Below are 19,230 nucleotides of genomic sequence, written 5' to 3'. Positions count from 1 at the left end.
GATAGACAACGTTGTCCCGACTGCTCCCGCTGCCAGCGGCTGCAATGCGATTACGTTTTTCCGACGTAACGAAATTGATAGCGGATATAAATGTTTAATGTTTCGGCAATAAAATTGCGGCAAAAGGCTGGCGAATCACTGCGAAGTGAGCGGGGGGAGGTGCCGGGCTACTCAGTTTTGTGGGCAGCAGCACAAGTTCTGGCCGCCGGCCTGATAAAACATCTTTATGATAAATTCGGTTGTGGTTAACGCGCAATTTAATTTGTTAAAAATCAATAAAAAGGAAAATCATTTAAGCGAGCAGCGCCCATTGGCCGTGCTCAACTACTAGTGGGGCGCAGCTAACCTGCACTTAAACTCTTATCATAATATTTACATTAAAATTCAGCGGGCACTTTTAGTAAATTGCATTGCATGAATTAGTCCATTGAGCGAGGTCAAACGATGCTTGAGAAATTGAAAGCTTGAAGTGCCTCAGCTTCATTGCATACATTGAAGATGATGGCTAATATTTATGGAATAGCTAGTTTGTAGAATATACATATATAAGGAATATATAGTGCGGAGATACATTTAAATATATTTTATATTTTTATGGTATATATAAATATGTAGTTTTGTAGATATACACTCATGATGAAAATAATAGGTACTTGAAAATAATTTTAGAGATTTTGTCATAACGAATTAATTTTTGGTATTTAAAAAAAAAAAAAAAAAAAAAAAAAAAAAAAAAAAAAAAAAAAAAAAACCGGATGGACAGTAGAAAAAATGTTTGGTTAAATTAAACTTAATAAAGTTAAATTTTAAGGGGTATACCTATTATTTGCATTTCATCATGAGTGAATATGACTTTTTCAACTTAAACAAACTATAAAAAAATTAAAAATAATAATAGAAAAAAAAATATTAAAAAAAAAAATAAAATAAAATAATTATAAATGTATATATAAAATTAGCAAATTAAATAAAATAAAAAATTATATATTTATATTTAGCTCAGCTTTTCTAAGGCACTCCAATTTATAAATGTATTTAAAACATACAATTATTAAATTGCTGACCCTAATAAATTGCTGAACCTAGCAAACCGTGAAGCAGTAAGCTTTAAGTAATTATATGTTTATATCGATTTTATTTTTAATAATATTCGCTAGTTAATATACGTTTTAAAACATTTCGATTTTTATTGCTACGACAAAGTTGTATTACTTCGATTTTTATTGCTGAGAAGCACATCTCAATATAATATACGCATCTACGCTTGGGTAAACAATATATTGCTAATATCTTAACGCTAAGAACCTCAAAACTTATTCGCTTTGTCATTGGCAGCGTCGGAGTTAATTGGAAACTGTTGAAAGACGCGCGTCTTATCCAGCTGCACGGCCCGCAGCTCGTGCGGCTGCTTGTCGTGGGCGAGAAAGTGATTGGTGTGCCAGAACTGGGTCTGGGCAGCGGGCAGATGGAGGCGTCGCACGCCCAGCAGACGATTGCGAACGTCGACGAGGCTGGCGGAGCGAGGCTGCAGCCAGAGTGTCAGCACGATGGCCAGCAAGGTGAGCAGCAGGTAGGTGAGGCTGCTGGCCAATAGCGCTGTCCACACGTTGTCCACGCCCACCTCGTACTTGCTGGCCTCCATGACGGCCAGCTGCAGCACAAAGCCGACGGCGAGCGAGAGCTCGGCGTAGAGGAATGGCGAGCACTCCAGCAGCCAGTGCAGAGCCTGAGTGGACAGCATGCCGGCGCTGGCGTAGATGAGGCAGAGGAACAAATAACAATGCTCCGATTGATCCTCATTGTAGATGCAGAGCAGGGCAGCCACCAGCGTCAGTTGAATGACGCCCATCAGCAAATACAGCAGCTTTGGGGTGTAGCGCAGCAGGAGGAGGGCGCTCAGGGCACAGCCGGCGGCGTATAGAGCGAAGGGTGTGAACAGCTGGTAGTCTTGCATGAATCCCCTGGTGGAGGTCCACATCAGCTGCAGGTGGACGGGCGAGTGCAGCAGGCAGCCGCTCTGCAGCACCAGCACAAGTCCGCCCAGCAGCAGGACAAGCCATTGGCGACTCTGCTGCAGCCGATAGTCCTGGCGGTCCACGAACTGTGCCAACACGGCCTGGCGTGGCAGAAAGACCAGCCGCTCCTCGTTGAGCAGATTGAAGACCAAGTCACGTGACTGCTTGTAGTTGTGCACGCCCAGATGCTGCAGCAGCTCGTTGATGAGCACGAACAGCAGCAGCAGCAGGTTGACGCCCAGCGCGACGAGGCCGCAGCGCTGCGGCTCGAACTCGTTGAAGAGGACAAAGCCGGCGGCCAGGCCGCAGGCATGCGAAGCATTGCCCATGGCAATCCGCGCCGGCCGCTGGCCCGAGGCATCGCTGCGCAGGCTCACATAGCTGAAGCCGGCCAGATAGACCACGCTCAAGCCAATAAAGCTGAAGTAGTAGCTAACCGCTGGGCAGAGCAATGTGGATAGTTAATTTCAATGTGAAGCGAAGTCAACTGCCGCGCTTACCCAACTGCTTGCTGAGCAGGAAGCAGCTGCCCAGCAGCGAGCAGAGCAGCCCGTAGAAAATGATGTAGTAGTGATCGAAGCTATAGCGCTGCTTGATATGCTTGCGCACCGTCCAGCCGAGAGTGAGGACCAGCACCACGATGCCAGCCATCAGGGCGTACCAGTGCGGCCACAGATTGTCGTAGACGAAGGCCGACTTCAGATAGTAGCCCAGCGAGAGGCCGCTGCCCCACAGGCAGCACAGAACTGTGGAGCAAACACACAGCACGACAAGTCAGACAAGCAAACCCAGTTCGTTACGACTTACCTAGCACATCGGGCAGCTGGAACATGTTGCTTACTGCCTGCCACAGGGAGTCAAAGGCCAACGAGCGGAGCTGCATCGATGGGACATGGACATCTGAGCGTGTTGAGAGCGTTTTCACAAATAATATCGACTGCATTCGCCGAAGCGGGTAAAAACTATCAGAGGCTGCTGACAGATAGATAGCGCGATCTTGTCATTGTCGAGCTGTCTGATAAGATAAATGCCGCCGAACATGAGACGCTCTAATTAAACGACTCTCGAATCAATAAGGTCTAACTCCAATGTTGACTGTGAATCAGCAGCCAAACAGCTAGCTGGCATTCTTTTCTCCGCTCAGTTGCAACATAAACAAAGCGACAATTGGGACTAGAGATTTTGCGAGTGAGAATGAAATGGCTTGAAAATAAAATTATAATTAAATTTAAATAACACAAAAAAAAAAATAAATAAATAAATAAAAAAATAAATAAATAAATTAATTAATTAATTAAAAAAAAATAATGCAAATTAAATTAAAATAATAATATAATTAATAAATATTGTAGTAAATAATAATAAATTGATAGTAATTAAAAACATTTTATAAAAAAAACTAAACATTAAATATTTATCATTTTATATATTTTTATTGATTTAGGAGAATATTACAGATTTTATTTATATATTTTTATTATCATTATTATTATTTTTTTATTGAATTAAGTTCATCTCTTATTTGGTTATTTTCATCTATTTTATATATTTTATTAGCTTAATTAATTTAGTTTGAAACAAAAATTATTTACATATTTTTAAACTAAGCTCAATTAATTGTATTATAATTTTTTAATTTTAAGCTGATAAATTTTTATATATTACTTTATTTATATTACCTAATATAATTTATTGGATATTATATACACACTTTAATATATTCCATACATATCATCTGTGTACATTTATAACTTTTCATAAATTCCAAGCTGTGCCGAAAATCTCTAAGAATATGACTTCATACAAAAATATTGATATAGATTTTATGCTTCTCTTCCATTCATTTGCATAAAAACAATTTACCGCATTTAGGCAATTTCCAATGTGTTAAGGATATAAAAGTTATCTCTAAATTTATAGCCATAAAATATTTATAGCCAACTGTCGATAAACTTTGAGTGAAATCAATTGAGAGATTTGGCTCTAATTCATGAAATGAATTGATTTCACTTTAAATATTGATAGATATCTTCAGAGCAATTTCTTCTAGTCGCACATGTATTGCATTGTGTCAGTCTTTGGTTGAGGATTGCAAACGATGAAATAAATCAAATTCAATCGGAAAAGCAATTTGTACGAGACTTAAAGCAAATATTTGGCTTGTGCTGGTGTAGGGCAAGGTATGCTGGCTTGCATATTTCATGGCTAATGAATTGGATCTAAGATATGCAATCAATTGAAATAAACGACTCGAAGTACACAAATCAAAATATTTGCAACAATGAAATGCGATAATTTCTAGCCAAATATTGAATTGTGAGCCAAGATATGCTTCCTGGACATCCTGGGGTGGGCTGCAGCCAACTAAATGGCAACTAAATGCAACATGCAACCGAGTGGCTCATAAACACACACAACACTTGAGGTACATACACACACACCACACACACACACACACAAACAGACATACATGCCTGCATAACTAGCTACGCTTGCGACGTAAAGTGTTTGCGGAATTCCAGGCAGCGCCTAAAAGCATGCAACACTTTTTTTTGCTTCCCTTGGCCGAGGGGCTGCTGAAGAGCCAGCCGCAGCCCTTGAAGCCAAGCACTGGCTAATTAGTTGAAGTTGTTGCCAGTGTTGCCAGTAAATTGACTTTTGACGATGCGGTTGTTGCTGCAGTTGCTGTTGCTGATGCTGTTGCAGTTGCAGTTGCCATTGGTCTTTATGCTTATTTTGGTATTTTGCACGCATTTGCTTTTGACCTTTTTGTGCGCTTGGAGAATTTCTATAGACTGCAGCGAGACAGAAAGAGGGAACGACTGAGACGCTTATGAATGCAGTGAAGCAAACACTAAGCTGCTTTCATACAATTTCCATTTAACATTTTCCGCTCTCCATTTTCCATTTTGCTTTGGCCAGCTGAGTGAGTGTCTTAGCTTAAGAAGATTTGCGCTGTAATTACGCATTAAATAACTCAGCTGCGGGCTGAAGAATGCAGTTTAGTGCATTAATATTAGGCGTCTTATGGGCCATAAAACTAAACACATTGTGTTGCCATAACAATAAATTGTATTTAAAAACAGCAGCAGCAGAAGCGACAGCAGCAGCAGAAGCGACAGCAACAGCAACAGCAACAACATTGTTGACTGCATTTAATTTTGCTGAGGGCGGCCACTTAGTGGCTCTCGACAGGGCTTCCGCTCTTTGTTGCTGTTGTGGCATAAATTAAATTAAAGCTGCACGAGGCACAGAATCAGTTGTGACCAGCCCAAGAGCGAACCAATGGCTGGCCCGCTGCCGTGCAATAACTCAGCAGAGGGCATTGGAGGAGGAGCTGGCGCCTAAATCATGCCACACACACACGCATACATGCGTTCTCAGTTTGACCTTCAGACAGTTGCAAATGCGTAAACATTTTTCAGCAGCAGCAGCAGCAGCAGCAGCAGGGACCCACATGACAAGCAGGGGGACCTCAGTCACCCCCGGCTGGGCTTTTGCGTTGTCACAGATACTTTGCGCTGATTTATGCAAATTGCTTCGGCCCCGCACTGAAATCATGAAAAATCGTTAATTGCGGCAAGTGCTGGACGCTCGTTTGGCTTGAAAAACTCCTTGGCTGCATGTGTTGCATGCAACGGCAATGGCAACGGCAACGGCAACGGCAACGGCCACAAGCAGCAAGAGCCGCAGCACATAACAATTACAAAAAATCCTTTAACTCCCTCGCACGCTCTTTGACTCGCGCCTGACTCGCGGCAATTATGCAAATTTTAATGCCGCCTGCGCGGCGAGAGTTAATGCAACTTGCTGCATGTTTGCATTATTAAATTAATGCACTTTAAAGCATTCGCTCTTGCGTTTCACTTTATCGCTACAAATATTTTCCCATTATTTCCATAGCTCCCTCTCTCTCTCTCTCTCTCACGCACACACATACTCTGTTTTCTCTCTCTCTTTCTCTCTCTCTCTCTCTCTCTCTCTCTCTCTCTCTGTCTCTCTCTTCGGTGCAACCAAAGTGCATTTTAAATGCGCGCATGAAACGAACTCTGCTGCTGAATTTTTCATGCAGCTCTTGCAGCTGGACGACTGTCTATAGTGTGCGTGTGTGTGAGAGTGTGGGCTGGGCTGATTGACGTTTTCTAAAATACAAACATATTAAATTACTTTATTTGCCAAGATGAAAGAAAGGAATGCATTCAAATATACTATAAGCAAAATTGTGAATGCAAATTATATATACCAAAAGACAGAGCTCTCTGCTCACAGCAGGCTGCAAACAGAGAGAGCTCAACTTTGAAGCAAGTTGACGAAACTGCATCAATATATCAATCAGGCAATACAATTAAATCTTGAGCCAAATTAAAATGTGCAAATTGAATAACTCAAAAATAGAAGAAGAAATTTGAAGTCTATGAGAGAAAAGCAAATGAAATCCAAATAGAATTTCATATATAATTTGAAGAAAAATATGAAATGAAGAATATTAAAATGTAAAAGGAATAAAATAAATGAAGTTAAGGAAAGCAAATGCGAATAAAAACAGAAAGGGCTTGAAACAAATTGATATGGATTTAAAAATGATATAAAATGGAATAACTGGAATGGAATATTGCAAATGGAATAATTACAGAAATCGAGTAAAACAATTGATAAGGCAGAAATGACAAAGGGAACTTAAATGAGACTTTAGAAATCCAGAGCAGAGGATCATGAGGAACAATTGAATGGATTGTGGAATGAAATGAAATAAACTTGAATGAAAATTTTAACATATGTATGTCGTATTGAGCATACTATAAAAAATCAAATAAATATATACATATGTATTTTTAATATATAAAAATAAAATAAAAACATTCAACAAAAATAAAATAAACGAAATTTAACTAAATAAAAAATTAATATAAATTAAAATAAAAACATTCAACAATAAAAGAAAATTCAAATAAATAAAAAAAAAACGAAATAAATTTAACTAGAAACTCACAACAAAAATCAAATGCAAATCATATCATATAGTACAATGAGAATGCAATTCATTAGCATATTTATTATTCACAATAACCAATATTTATTAACATTAATTGTAGTACACATGGGTCGTAATATTATAGACTGAAATGCTCATAGAGTTTTATGCATTGCCATATACATTGTTGATTGCCATGCTTTCACATTAAAATATAAATAATGTGCATAAAGGCGAAATATAAATAAATTACAGTCGTTGCTTGTTTGGCGTTTGTTTGTTGGTTTTGTGCCATTTGAGTGCAACATAGAAAATAACGTTATTTGATGTTGATTTCTGACAAGGCAAACAAACAAACAACGTCCGCTGGCAATTACTTAAATTCATGGCGTTTGTCTTTTATGAAGATGATGAGGCACTCACTCGCTGCAGTTTTATTAGCCAGCATTCAGGCAGGTAGAGCAGGTGTGTGCAGGTGTGTGCGCGTCGCAGATGAACTCAGACAAATGGCAGCTGTAAAAGTGCGAGTGGTGCAAAAAACTACATAAAAAAGGTTATGTGGCTCTCTCACCGGAGACACGCAGAGAAACTGAAATCCAAGCCCGGAGCCGAGCCCGAGCCCGAAACCCGAGCCTGCACACTAAACCAAAGCTAAGCCAAAGCCCCAAGCGTTGCCAGTTTTTATGTGGCGCTATAAATAAAGCAATAACATCATTTTGAAGTATCTCATTACGTGTTACGGCGGCTATGAGTATGTCAATTTTTTACGACACTCAACCGAACACCAGCCAAAAAACTGAGCTGGCCCTGCAGAAGACATTCGCAGCCAAAAAGGAAACTTGCGAGTAGTTTCGGCCTTAAAGTATGCCACACAATTGTTATGTGTGTGGGTGTAGGTGTGTGTGTGGGTGTGTGTGTGTGTGTGTCTGGGCATTTATTCCAAAGTTTGCTGCCTGACCTCAAAGCCTGACGCTTGGGCAATTAGTTTTTTCTCTCTGGCCAGCAGTTCAATGCCAGCTGCGTGTGTGCGTGTGTGTGTGGGCGTGGCATGTGTCAGCCTGAAAGCCATCAAAATGATGGCAAACTATCAAATGGCCAAGGCACACATTTGCACAGCTGCCGCAATTAGCACGTTTCGCACATTGATTTGACCCAAAGCACACACACACACAAAATCACTCACACACACACACACCCACACACACACTGACAATTCAAGAACTTGAGTAGATAGTGCTTGGGCATGAGTTATTAAAATACTTTTTCCACCATAATTATTAATTATGTAATATGCCGAAATGTGCGAACATTTGCCAAACTGCAGCCTTCCCTCTTGGCCTCAAGCACTTGGCCAAGTCAAGAGCCATTTGCACTTTTGTGGTTGTGCTTTTGCCTCTGCTAAGTGTCTCGAGTGCAAAGCAAGCCAAAACTTTTATTTCTTTATAAATTCCATTGTTCATGTCTTGTTTGGCCGAGTGAGCTTTGAGGATGCGAACTTCAAAGTTGCAATCGGATTATTTTTGGCAGCTTTTGTGGAGGATATATATAATATATATAAAGATATATACAAAGTTTGCTATGTATATATATTCTTCTTCTTTTTCAGTTGTTCCGACAGCCTCATTTGCCTTTCTATCTATTGCCTTGCCAACTCTAAGCTCAGCTCAGACTCTTAGACTCTCTTCTTGCAAACTTTATCTAGATTGTAGTACACAAATTGTCTCTATATAGCATCTAGGCATAGTCAGCATCATTCAAGTTAAAAATTCTCTTTTTGAAAACTTTCTCTCTCTCTCTCTCTCTCTCTCTCATTCATTTCCTTCATTGATTTAGTTGAGCCTCGTGCATTTTTTCATTCTCCAGCATAAATGTATATTCTCTTTGCCTTTTAAATTAACTGTCTGTTCATTTCGAGCATATTTATTTGGCTCGCGCCTAGCATTTGTGTGGCGCTCGACTCTCGCATTAGCATAAAATGTCAATTTAATTTTTTTTTTATCGCATAGCACGCGCAGCCGGAAGAACAAGCGAACGGCGACTCATTTAGTTTCGTTTGCTTTGCTGGCAACGCATTTTTCACTTGCAATTTACATTTCTATTTCTCTTATCGTGACAAGAAATGGCTGTTTGTTCGCTGTATCACTCCTAAGCGGCTATCGAAGCTGGTCAAATCAGAGAGACAGAGAGAGAGAGAGAGAGACTAGACTCCTCTTTTGGCTACTTCTTGATGTGCATTATGCATTATGGCCATGCATAAGTGTTATTCGCCTGCAAATTTCAATTACAATCTTTTGCCATTTCGCAATTACCGCGAGCTCTTCGACATAGTGAAGCCATGCAGCGACAATGTCTAGACTAAATAGGGGCAGCCAGCACGTGTCTGACAGCGCCAGACACGGCCAAGATTGGCCTCGCTTGGCCCCCGCTCGAGCTAACTGACTGACTGACTGAATGACTGACTGGCTGTCAGCAAGCGTCAGCGGCAGTTGCGAGCTGCTTTCCTTAAAACTGTCGCTTGAAGAAACTCTGAAGTGAGAAGAAAAAAAATTACAAATTGAAAACAGGCTGTCAGAGCAGAAAGAGTAAGAAAAACACAGCGGGGACTGCACCCACACACACACACACACACATACATGAATGCCTTGCTAACTGACAGGACGCTGCTGCTGAAGGCTGGTAATGTCCTGGCATGCGTGCAAATGCTTCGCCACTTAGTTTTGATCAAGTTGAGAACTTTATATTTTGCACTCAAATGTTCCGACAATCAAAAGTGAAACAACTTTTTGCCTCAAGAATCTTGGCCCACTGCATTTAGTCCTACTTGCAAATATGTGGAAGACTAGGCAGGACTATGGGTGTACCCTGTAAAGAGGGGGTGTTCCACTCTGATATACAGAATAATCCAATGGGTGAAGAAAGAAAGATATTACAGGGTATGCATACGTTGATGATTGTCTACTTGCTTAATTTACTTGAAGCTGACCTTTCTTAAAATAAATATATACATATATATATATATATGTATATATATATATATATATTTGCATGGCATTCTAATTTAAATAATATTTTCTATGCTTGGCTAAGCTGCTTAGCTAATCTGCATTGCAAGTTCATGGCAAGCTCACTGCAAATAGAGTGCAAATGCCGAATCGCATTTGTTTGCACATTTAAATATATGTAGTATGTATGGTATGTATGCTTATAGCTAAATGGCTTGCTGGTTGGGTTATTTGTATTTGAATTTGTTTACGGGACTCGTTCATTTTGGCTGTGGCAATTTCACGGCTCAATTCGTGGCACAGAATGTTGCCAGAAATATATTTGCCAAACAAATTAAAATTTACATTGATATCGGAAAGTTGTTGCAACAAATTACACGGCATTCGCCATTGGCAAACAGCAGAGGAAGAGCCACACTGACAGCGAGAGTGAGGGAGACAGTGAGAAAGAGATAGCAGCCAAAAACTGAATAAATACCAAAATGCAAGTGCAAATAAACAGAGCGAAGGATGCGAATGCAAATGACGGCCACAACAACAGCGGAGAACAAAGAGCAGAGTCGACAGGCGGTTAGCAAACGGAGCTGCGTGTGGTGTGGCACAATTTTTAGGCACTGTACGTGCCGCGTTGCCAACTCCCGGCTTTGCTTTATTCTTACTTTATTTGATGAATTTCTTTGGCTTTCGCTGGCAGGCTGGCAGGCTGGCACTGTGGCACGTCGCCCGCCTGGCAAACTCCAGCAAATGGCAATCAAATTTCGCTTGGCTGCCGTTGCCATTGCCATTGCCATTGCCGTTGCTGTTGCTGTTGCTGCTGTTTAAATAAACCCAAAGCCAACTACAAAGCTTATCTGGATGAGAAACTAATGTGCACATGTCAAGCTGTCTGGCAGCTTGGATATTTATCTTGATTGCCCTTTTTCAGCTGTTGTGGCAAGTTGGGGACAACAGTGCGTATGATTTATTTGAATTGGTTAGATAAAAAGTTTAATTGGATTTCATGCAAATTGCAGCTTCGCATTGCATTTATGCACTCTGGTTTAATTAAAAGCTGCTGCATTATTTGACTTTCGAGTGCTTGCAAAAATTATGGTTAATTGTGTTTAGTCAGTCAAAGAGAGAGAGAGAGAGAGAGGAGAGAATCTCTTTTTCTGGATATATATGAATATTCTGGATTCGGCATGGCATAAATTAATACGCACAAGTTTCTGGGCAACCAAATCGAAATGGCCAGCTCTAATTACTGACTCCGTTTGAACTACTGCGACAGTTCGAAGTTCAATTACTGGCCAAAATGCCAAAAACTCACACAGACACATAGAGGCACAAGCACAAATACAAATGCAGCAACTATTGTCTCTCTATTGCCTTGGAGTCCAATCAAAAATAAACTTTTCAATTACAAACTTTTTAACTACAATTTCCAATTACAAGGGAGACGGCCAGTTGCATTTTGGCCCAATTCAAACACGTTTAGACCAAAAACAAAACCCCCAAAAACCAACAACAACAACAACGAAAAAATGCAAACTATTCTCTTTTGTTGCTGTAAATTCCTTGAGTGTGTTAGCTCACTTACTGTGTAAATCGTGCTCTCTGTGGAAATTGTTGCTCGCAAAGCTGGCAGCAAACACTGGGGACTAACAACAGTTAACCAAGAACGCAAATTTATGACCTGGCTAACACTAAGCATCGATACATACAACTGCCAGGTAGTAAATAGTAGCTGGAGGTCAGCTGTGCGAGTCTCTGCACTTGTCTTAGCACACACACATGCATACCACTGGATTGCGTTTTTGTGGGTAATCGTAAATTACGATTGGCATGCGGCTCAAGTGGCCAAAATCGGGAAAATTCTCATCCACAGACAACAGAGCAGGCAACTCTACAAAAAGTTCCGGGCACATAAATCGAACGCATTGAATTATGAAATGCTGTGCGGTCTGGGCGTGCGGCATATAGATTTACGCTTGACAAATGCTCAAATATATATGAGCGGGCATTATGACAATGCATAAATTGGCAACATTAATTATTAACTGGGCAGCGAAGCGCAACTAATAAACGAATGAACAAAACAAACGAAGCCAATCCATTGTTGAGGGAGAGCAATGGAAAGCAGAGCTGAAGGAAGAAAATAACTCAGCTCGAGCGGAATCATAAATTTTGTGGCTAATTAATTTATCGGCACTGGGATTTCCTCGGTTTGCCACAAAATTTGGCTGGCGCGTGGCATTAAGTGGCCAAGCATTGAGTATACGCCCCGTGCGTCAGCATGAAAAGCAACAATAAGGGACAAACAACAAAGCCTTGCATAATTTTGGGCGACATAATTTAATTACATGCCACCCAGATTTAAGCACTCAAAAGCATTGCATACTTTTGCGCGCCACCAGTAAAATTATTTTAAGCTGTCAAAAACTGTTGCATACTTTTAGCGGCAGCTCAAAATGTTTGCAAACAAATTGCTCGAATGACAATAACATAATACATGCATTTAGGACGCATATTTTAAATTAACACAAGCACAAACACACATAAACACACACACACATACACTTCTAAAGCGCATTTTCAACATGTGTTTTTGTTTATCGACAACTTCCTTTTAAATAAATTGCTGCAGTTCAGTTGGAGGCCATCAACAATGTCGTGCGCCTGTCCGAATTGCGGTTTTTGTGCGCATGCAAATTAGAAATGCAGCCAAAAATGTAAATTTGCCTGGTTTTGTATAATTGCACGGCTCATACAATTCTAAACACATACCGCACACTCAGCCACACACACACAGCCACACACATTCACGTGCGAAATGCATCAAGGAAAGAAACGACAAACCGTAAAACGGCACCACAAAATGAAACTTTTTAGCTTAAGTAATTTTCGTGTGAAAATAATTCATTAAAATTAGATTAAAACACTGCACGGAAACCGAACAAACCGAAAAAGCGAAAAAATAAATGAAACGAGAAAATAAGAGAAATAGAGAAGAAACGTAAAACTCGAACGTGCTGCACATTTTGCCAAATGATTTCTTAATGCAATTTCTTCAACGTTTGTTTTGGGCCCGGTTCATGAGACCGGATGCTATTGTTACTCTTAAAGCCCACACGCACACACACACACACTCACACACTCACACACACACATACGCTCGGTTTAGCCGGAAAATTCGGGGTAGAAAAAAGCAAAAGCACATAAAGAATAATAGCAGAGGCAAGGCAAAAAGTTGTCCCATTTCATATTGTTGTTGCTGTTGTTGTTGTTGTTATTGCTCTTTGTTTGGCTGATGTGCGTATCAGAAGCAGCAGGCAGCTTCCGGCGTTGTCTTTTGTTGAAACATCCACCTAGCTGAGCCCAGCTCAGCGCTCCGTGCACACATACTTAGCTGGCAGGTTGAACGCGTCAGTCCATGAATTGAGCTGAGCAAAACTTGTACAGTGGAGTGGAGTGGAATGGAGTGGAGTGGAACGGAATGGAATGGAGTGGCATGGAGTGGCATGGAGTGGCGTGAATTGGAGTGAAGTGCACTATTCTATAGATCCTCGAGCATTGTTTATCTACCGTTGAGCAAAATGAAAAATAAACGCCATGAATGTGGCTCTAGGAAATGGCAAAGCTCCGGTTAACCCTTTTTTTATTCGCTCGGCTGCCACCCCCCGTCCATTGTAGCTATGATAAATATTTATCAAACAATTGTCATGGGGCTGGCAGCACTTAAGGTGTCAAAAAGGACACACAGGACAATATGCTATAGCCGCAAACGCAAGTAGGACACGCTCAATAATGAAAGCGAAAACCAAACCAAAAGCGAACAAAAAGAAAGGAAAAAAAGAAAAGCAAAATTAATTTGCATATGTTAAGTGGCAGAAGCAATTAAAGGCGAAAGCTCGACAAGGCTGAGCCACAGCAGCAGCAGGAGCAGCGGCAGGAGCAGCAGGAGAGGAAGCAGGACCAGCAGCAGGAGGCGGAGCAGTTGCTGTTGCCAGGACGCGGTTGATTGAGATGTGAAAAGGCGCAAACGATGCCAAACGGCACAAAGAACGTCGAGGGCCCCAAAGCTTGACTGCGCGACCCTTACGGTGGGAAAAATGGAAAATGGGAAATCATAATTGGCTTCCAAATGCTTGAGCTCAATTATGTGAGCAAATTGTGGGAGGCTGCTGTCGTTGACAGGCAAATTATGGATTCAAGGCCAACGCATATGCATACAATATAATATGTACATAGCACACACACACACACACACTCACACAGGCACATTTGTGTAAACATGTATGTATGCAGGGAAATCGCACTTTCACTTTGGGTAAGATAATTTGCATAGCATTTCCAGAAGGGAAACGCCACTGGGGCATGAGCAGCGGCTTGCACTTGAGCGGAGATCACAGCCAGAGACATGATAAATTGCTCAAGCACAAATTAAATATATAAATCATAGCGCTCACACACAGGAAATTCAAGCAAACGCATTCCGAATTGCGGCCAGAGTCTCCAGAGCAGTCCAAATTGAGTCCAAATTCAAGCACTTAAACAGTGCTGCGTCATTTGCATGCAAAGGTGCTAAACGTATTAGGTGCATATTTAGTTTTTATGGCACCTGGGGCTAAAAAAAAGAATGGCCTGACAGATAAGAGAATTTTGTCAGTGCAAAACAATGAGATAGAAATTTATGCCAATGAAACTCAAGGTGACGCTAGAGTTACACCCTTTATTTAATAATCTTTATATGAGGGAGACAATATGATGATAAAGATTCTCTCTTAAAAGAGTTAATTAATATAAGATTATGAACCCCATTGACAACATTTATCCAATAGCAATGAGCTATCAGCCAGCATCAATTCTTCCAAAGAGCTTATCATTATAGATATCATATCATATATCGAATCTGCTCATAATTATACGCTATCGATAATTATGCATGCTCAAGCGAATAAAAAGCTCAAAACAATTATAAAAAGAATTAAAAAAAAAAAAATAATAACAATAAAAAATAAAAATAAAATTTATAAGCAAACCTCAACTTGAATCATATTTCAAGCTAATACAACTGTGCCCCATAGATAGGGTATTCTTTTGTGCAAATATAGTTTTATCACACTGAAAGAATAGTAGAGAGCTAAGCCATATACATACATACATATTCTTGGGCTATCACAAGTTCAAGTTTGAAGCATTTGAAGGCCACGCCTTGGCACAGAGGCTGAGCAGGAGTGGAAAGTACGTGTCGTTCAGTTGTTGTGGAACCAGCAAACCGAGAGGAGCCACGATGGACAGCAATGAGGTAAGTGAAGTGGAAAATTCGTTTCAGGAGTCACGTGCTAATCGCAGCGCATTCCGTAAACCTCCCGGCAGTTTATTGACTTTGACATAGGCGCGCCGTGGGGCCGCATCGCCTGCCGCTGGTACGGCAGCCGTCAGGTGCGTCCGCTGCTCGCCATTCACGGCTGGATGGACAATATGGGCAGCTTTGCACGTCTTGTCCCATTGCTGCCCGGCCATCTGGGCGTCCTGTGCATCGAGCTGTCTGGCCACGGTCGCTCCTCGCCGTATCCGGCTGGCATGCAGTACTCCGTCATTGAGTGGACCAGCATCATTCGCTGCGTGGTGTTGCATTTCAAGTGGAAGCGCGTCTCGCTGATGGGCCACTCGTTTGGGGCCATCGCCTGCAATTTGTATGCCTCGTTCTATGGCCGGGATCACGTGGATATGCTGATTGCCATCGATCTGCTGACCATACCCTACAAGAGCAGCAGCTTCTACATCAACTATCTGGCCAACAGCGTGGAGCGCATGCTCACGCCCACGCCAGCGCCCAAGCTGTATACCGCGGATCAGCTGAAGAACGCGCGCTGGGGTCCAGCTCCCACGATCAGCAAGGAGCAGGTTCATCCGCTGATCGATCGCTGCGTGCGGCAAGCGCCCGATCAGCCCGAAAAGTTCTACATATTCCGCGACTCGCGCCTCATCCACCACTCGCTCTTCCCACCCGGCACCGGGCTGGTGAGGGAGCTGAATCGGCGCATACGCAACATACCCTACATGGTCATCAAGGCAAGCAACTCCAACTTCATCAACGACGGCTTCATACCGACCTTCGAGATTCTGCGCAAACAGAATCCCGCCTTCGAGTATCATTTGGCACAGGGCCCTCACCACGTGCTTATCAGCGATCCCCATCAGCTGGCTGCCTGGATTGTGCCATTCATAAACAAGCATCGACCGCCCACTCGATGGGAGCATCCAGGCGAGCTGAATGTGATCAGCAAGCTATAAAGAGTTCAAGAATTGAGCTTAAAGTTTCATTCTCTTTTCAACACAAGTTCTGGGAATACACATAAATATTTTAAATATTCCAATTGATATTAATATTATAGTTTATATATACGAATAGCAATCCATAAATTTTTCTATCTATTGTATCACATCGTCTTTATCTCTTTCCATCTCTTAACTAGGTTCCCATGGATAGACTTGCGGTAGGTTTTGGCATCGTAGCACTGAGATTATTTAAAACAAGCTTTTGGTTTCAGTTCAAGAGACAGAATATACACAATATTTCCATTCCCAGAGAGAAAGTTGGACAAGCACTTCAAAAAGTCCCATAAGATAAACAGCAGCTGATTTCATTAATTTCTTCTTACGCTTTTTGCGATCAACGTTGAGCTTTTGAAAGCTTTCGCACTCTGCAGAAGCCATGGAAAGCTTTTCCTCGTCAGTGTTTGACCAATTGCTTGACTGAATAGAAGCAACAGGTTTGCGAATATTTTTTGCAAAAATTGCTTACCTAATACATATACATATTTATATTTATATATGTATGTAATACACGATTGACCAACTGCGGAATGTTCTCAGCAAAGGCAGCAGCAGCTCCGTTCCGCCAGAGCTCGCTCATCATTTGCTCAACCGCTGCGTGGCCCCATCTATGCTGTATCCGGACAAATTCTACTTTACAAAGGATAACCGTAACAAGTTCAACAATTTATTTCCGGCCACTGTTGCATTATTCAGTGAAATGACAAGGAGCATCAAGAACAAACCCATTCTCATCATAAAGGGATCGAAGTCTAACTATATAAGCTCCAGGGATAGCGAGGCTATCTCCATCCTAAAGGAGCAGAATCCGCTCTTCCAATTCCACGAGGTGCCAGGCACCCATCACGTGCATTTCGTTAACCCCGAGCTGGTTGCCCAGCACATAGTTCCCTTCTTGAGAACCCATCGCCCGCCCAAGATCTCCAGCTGGTCAGTGGATGGCGAGGAGTTAAGCACGACAGGGTATCACAGGCAGCAGGAGAACTTCTTTGCAAGACATGTGAGGCGTATCAGTAAGATCTAAATCTGAGAGAATCTCAAGAATACTGCACAGTATATGTAGACTATAAGGGAAATCTAAAAGAAAATTTTAAAAATTGTGATTTTATTAGTGATAATCTCTTAAGTGAAATTTAGTTTTGGATATTTGTCTTGGTAACTGGATAATTAAATTTCTTGACACTGCATGGCATAGCCTTATCTATGAAAATTCACCTTTTGAATTGCTACAGCTACAAAATCCGTTACAAGCTTTGAAGTAATACGAGTATTCTGCAGCTTTCGAATAATACAAATTATTTCTACTGAGCAGCTGTAAGGCAAAGTGAGCAACAGCTGATTTAGTTTGTTTATACATGGCAAACTAAATCAGCTGTGCCTCGAAAAAGCTTTCTACTACAGTTGCGATCGAAAATAAGCTTTCGATTGGTACACAAACGACGCAAAGCTTTTAGCGTTCAGTACGCGACGACTTTTCTTAGCGAGAAGAGAAGGCGGATTAGTTGTTTTGCTTTTGCGGCATTCATTAACTGGGAATGGTACGATGTTCATTAAAAAGTACTAATTGCTCGTCGATAAGGCAATCTAGAGCCAGATAATTAGGAAAAACGTTTTGCAGCTCCGAAACAAGCAGCCAAGACATTTATAAACAGACGGCCAAAGTTCAGGGAGCCACATGGGAACTTTGTCACTGAGCGACGTGAGTAAACACAATTAAAAGCTTCAGCCGGCTGGCTGGCCATGCAATTTACGTTGTTTATACACTGTTCAACATGAAAACGTTTCCTCTGTGACACTTGATAGTACGAGGATGTGCGCATCTGGGCTCCTTGGGGTCACATTGCGGGTCGCTGGTATGGCAATCGATCGGAGCGTCCCATTCTGGCCATCCACGGCTGGCTGGACAACCTGGGCACCTTTGATACGCTGATACCCTTGCTGCCGGACTACCTTGGCGTGCTCTGCATCGATCTGCCCGGACATGGACGCTCCTCACGGCTGCCACCGGGCATGCACTACAGCACAATGGAGTATGTCCTTATCATAGCTCGTGTCATGAAGGAGTACAAGTGGCAAAGGGTTTCGCTGATGGGCCACTCCCTGGGCGGCGTCTTGAGCTACATTTACACCGCACTCGCGCCACACACAGTGGATCTGGTTATCGCATTGGACATTCTCTTGCCGCCATTTGAGTCCCCTATGGCTCTCAAGTATTTCGGATATGCCCTGGACAAGCATCTGGTGGAGGATGAGCGTGCGGAGGAGGATTCGCTACATGAGCCACCGTCCTACACGCTGGCACAGCTCCGCACTGTCCTCAGCAAGGGCAGCAACAATTCGGTTGCCCCAGAGTTCGCTCAGCATTTGTTGCATCGCAGCGTGGCCAAGTCGCAGCTGTATCCAGAGAGATTCTACTTTTCAAGGGATGGCCGCACCAAATACTATAATATTCTACCGGTCAACGGCCCCTTGGCCGCTGAATTGGCTAAGCGCATCAAAAATAAACCCTACCTGGTCATCAAGGCATCCAAGTCCCATCATATCAACTCAAAGGCAAACGAGGCCATCTCCATCCTAAGCAAGCAGAACCCGCACTTCGAGTACTACGAGGTGCCAGGCACCCATCATGTGCATCTGATCAGCCCCGAGCTGTGCGCCCAGTACATAGTTCCCTTCCTGAGACACCATCGGCCGCCCACGGTCTCCAGCTGGTCAGTGGATGGCGAGAAGAAGCTGAGCACAACGGAGCATCGCAGGCAGCAGGAGAACTTCTTCACGCGACACCTGAGGCGTCTCAGCAAGCTTTAAGTATTGTAATTGTAATTGCCAAGAAACCTGTACAGTATATACTGAATCGATAAATACTCTGTGAAATTCATGGAAAGCTTTTTCTTCAAGTGTATGCCCTCAGCTGAAACCA

The 19,230-nt window shown here is 42.1% G+C and overlaps 4 protein-coding genes across 6 annotated transcripts; 3 read left to right on the top strand and 1 right to left on the bottom strand.

The window, feature by feature from the left end:
* Nucleotides 1–1,177: 1,177 nt before the first annotated feature.
* On the bottom strand, nucleotides 1,178–2,958 carry LOC108614514 (uncharacterized). The gene is made up of 3 exons (XM_018008672.2): nucleotides 2,823–2,958; nucleotides 2,516–2,761; nucleotides 1,178–2,454 (listed from the first exon to the last, which is right to left on the bottom strand). Exons 1-3 carry the CDS (start codon nucleotides 2,956–2,958, stop codon nucleotides 1,307–1,309), a joined length of 1,530 nt encoding a protein of 509 aa, XP_017864161.1. The 3' UTR covers nucleotides 1,178–1,306.
* Nucleotides 2,959–14,884: 11,926 nt separating this feature from the next.
* On the top strand, nucleotides 14,885–16,417 carry LOC108614517 (putative serine hydrolase). Its single transcript, XM_018008675.2, has 2 exons — nucleotides 14,885–15,276; nucleotides 15,348–16,417. The coding sequence occupies exons 1-2, from the start codon at nucleotides 15,262–15,264 to the stop codon at nucleotides 16,266–16,268; spliced, it is 936 nt and encodes a 311-aa protein (XP_017864164.2). The 5' UTR covers nucleotides 14,885–15,261; the 3' UTR covers nucleotides 16,269–16,417.
* Nucleotides 16,418–16,818: 401 nt separating this feature from the next.
* Nucleotides 16,819–17,495, top strand: LOC149269130 (putative serine hydrolase; the record flags this gene model as incomplete). Its single annotated transcript, XM_089467056.1, has 1 exon — nucleotides 16,819–17,495. A coding segment is annotated over one exon (516 nt), but the record flags the coding sequence as incomplete, so codon positions are not given.
* A 241-nt stretch (nucleotides 17,496–17,736) lies between these two features.
* On the top strand, nucleotides 17,737–19,188 carry LOC108614516 (serine hydrolase-like protein). Of its 3 annotated transcripts, none has more exons than XM_089466972.1 (3): nucleotides 17,737–17,867; nucleotides 17,929–18,009; nucleotides 18,114–19,188. In XM_089466972.1, the coding sequence occupies exons 2-3, from the start codon at nucleotides 17,986–17,988 to the stop codon at nucleotides 19,116–19,118; spliced, it is 1,029 nt and encodes a 342-aa protein (XP_089323098.1). In that variant the 5' UTR covers nucleotides 17,737–17,867; nucleotides 17,929–17,985; the 3' UTR covers nucleotides 19,119–19,188. The 3 variants fall into 3 exon arrangements, with proteins under 3 accessions (XP_089323098.1, XP_017864163.2, XP_089323099.1); XM_089466973.1 differs by having other exon boundaries at nucleotides 17,762–17,848; XM_018008674.2 differs by having other exon boundaries at nucleotides 17,752–18,009.
* The last annotated feature ends 42 nt before the right edge of the window (nucleotides 19,189–19,230 follow it).

This window comes from Drosophila arizonae, chromosome 4, assembly GCF_054131065.1.
Source record: "Drosophila arizonae isolate 15081-1271.41 chromosome 4, UAZ_ARI_1.0, whole genome shotgun sequence".
Lineage (NCBI taxonomy): Eukaryota > Metazoa > Arthropoda > Insecta > Diptera > Drosophilidae > Drosophila > Drosophila arizonae.
This window is presented reverse-complemented; position numbering and strand designations above follow the sequence as displayed.